Source organism: Tupaia chinensis, unplaced genomic scaffold (genome assembly GCF_000334495.1).
Source record: "Tupaia chinensis unplaced genomic scaffold, TupChi_1.0 Scaffold143823_1, whole genome shotgun sequence".
Lineage (NCBI taxonomy): Eukaryota > Metazoa > Chordata > Mammalia > Scandentia > Tupaiidae > Tupaia > Tupaia belangeri.
The window spans coordinates 55613-56550 of NW_006203673.1; the positions used below are offsets into that span (position 1 = coordinate 55613).

General features: G+C 69.1%; 1 protein-coding gene across 1 annotated transcript in view; it reads right to left on the reverse strand.

Annotated features, from left to right (window-relative positions):
• Positions 1–938, reverse strand: part of MAB21L4 (mab-21 like 4) — an 8891-nt gene that overhangs the window by 3396 nt on the left and 4557 nt on the right. The window contains exon 3 of the mRNA XM_027767001.1: positions 215–224. Within this exon, the coding sequence (XP_027622802.1) occupies positions 215–224 (10 nt within the window). The remainder of the gene's footprint in view (positions 1–214; positions 225–938) is intronic.

The window sequence follows — 938 nt, forward strand, 5'->3', positions numbered from 1 at the left end:
GCGAGGGCAGCCCCTCCTCCCTGTCACATCGCCACAGCACCCCTCTTGGCGACCCAGCAGCTTGGGTGATGGCCCCGGAGACCATCTGGGTCTTCCTTTGCAGGCCTCCCTCGCCCACCAGCCCTCAGGAGGCCACGCCCGCCGGCCACCCGCCCGGGCCTCCTAAGCTCCCGCAGGTCCATCCCGAGATGGTGGCCGTGCCTGAAGACCCCTCAGCTGTGCTTCTTCTGTGCCCGCCTCACTGCGGGGTGGTGGGGAGTGGCAGGGCTGGGGCCAGGAGACAGGGCAAGGAGGAGCGGGCGGTCTTTCTGCTGCCCCGCCGGAGCCTGGGGTGCCTGCATGGGGGCCAGACCTGCGCCCCGTCCAGGAGGACCTTTCCCCGGGGGCTGTGAGGAAAGGGCGCTGACACCTCCCCAGTCTTTAGGGTCAGCCCCAGGTGGGAGCGCTTGGTGCCCTGGCACCCCTTCCAGGCAGGGAGCGCCCAGATACTGAGCACAGCTGCCCCTGCACAGGGCGGCCTTGGCCCTGGTCACGGGAGGCACTTACAGCCGGGCGGCAACGCTCCCTCCCGGGATCCTCCCAGGGCAGGCCCTCCCCTCACCCAGGCGGCATCCCAGGCCCAGAGGTCATGTCAGCTCGTCTCCAGGAAGTCCCCCTCTCAGAGAGAGGCCCCAGCAGTGAGGGGAGGGCATGCCTGTCACCCCACAGCCCCAAGGGGACGCTTCAGGAAGGAGCGTGACCCTGCCGTGCAGCCCCTCTGCACCACAACCCTGTGGGGCATTTGTGGTGGCTTCGGCCTGCCGTCAGTGGGGGGCTCCTCTCGCCCAGGGCTTGAGGTCCCCATCCACAGCCACCTTGGCGGCTTCATTCCTGTCACACGTCTTGTCATGAAATGGCTGCTGGGAAGGGGGCCAGCCCCACCCCCTGCTGCCCTGGGC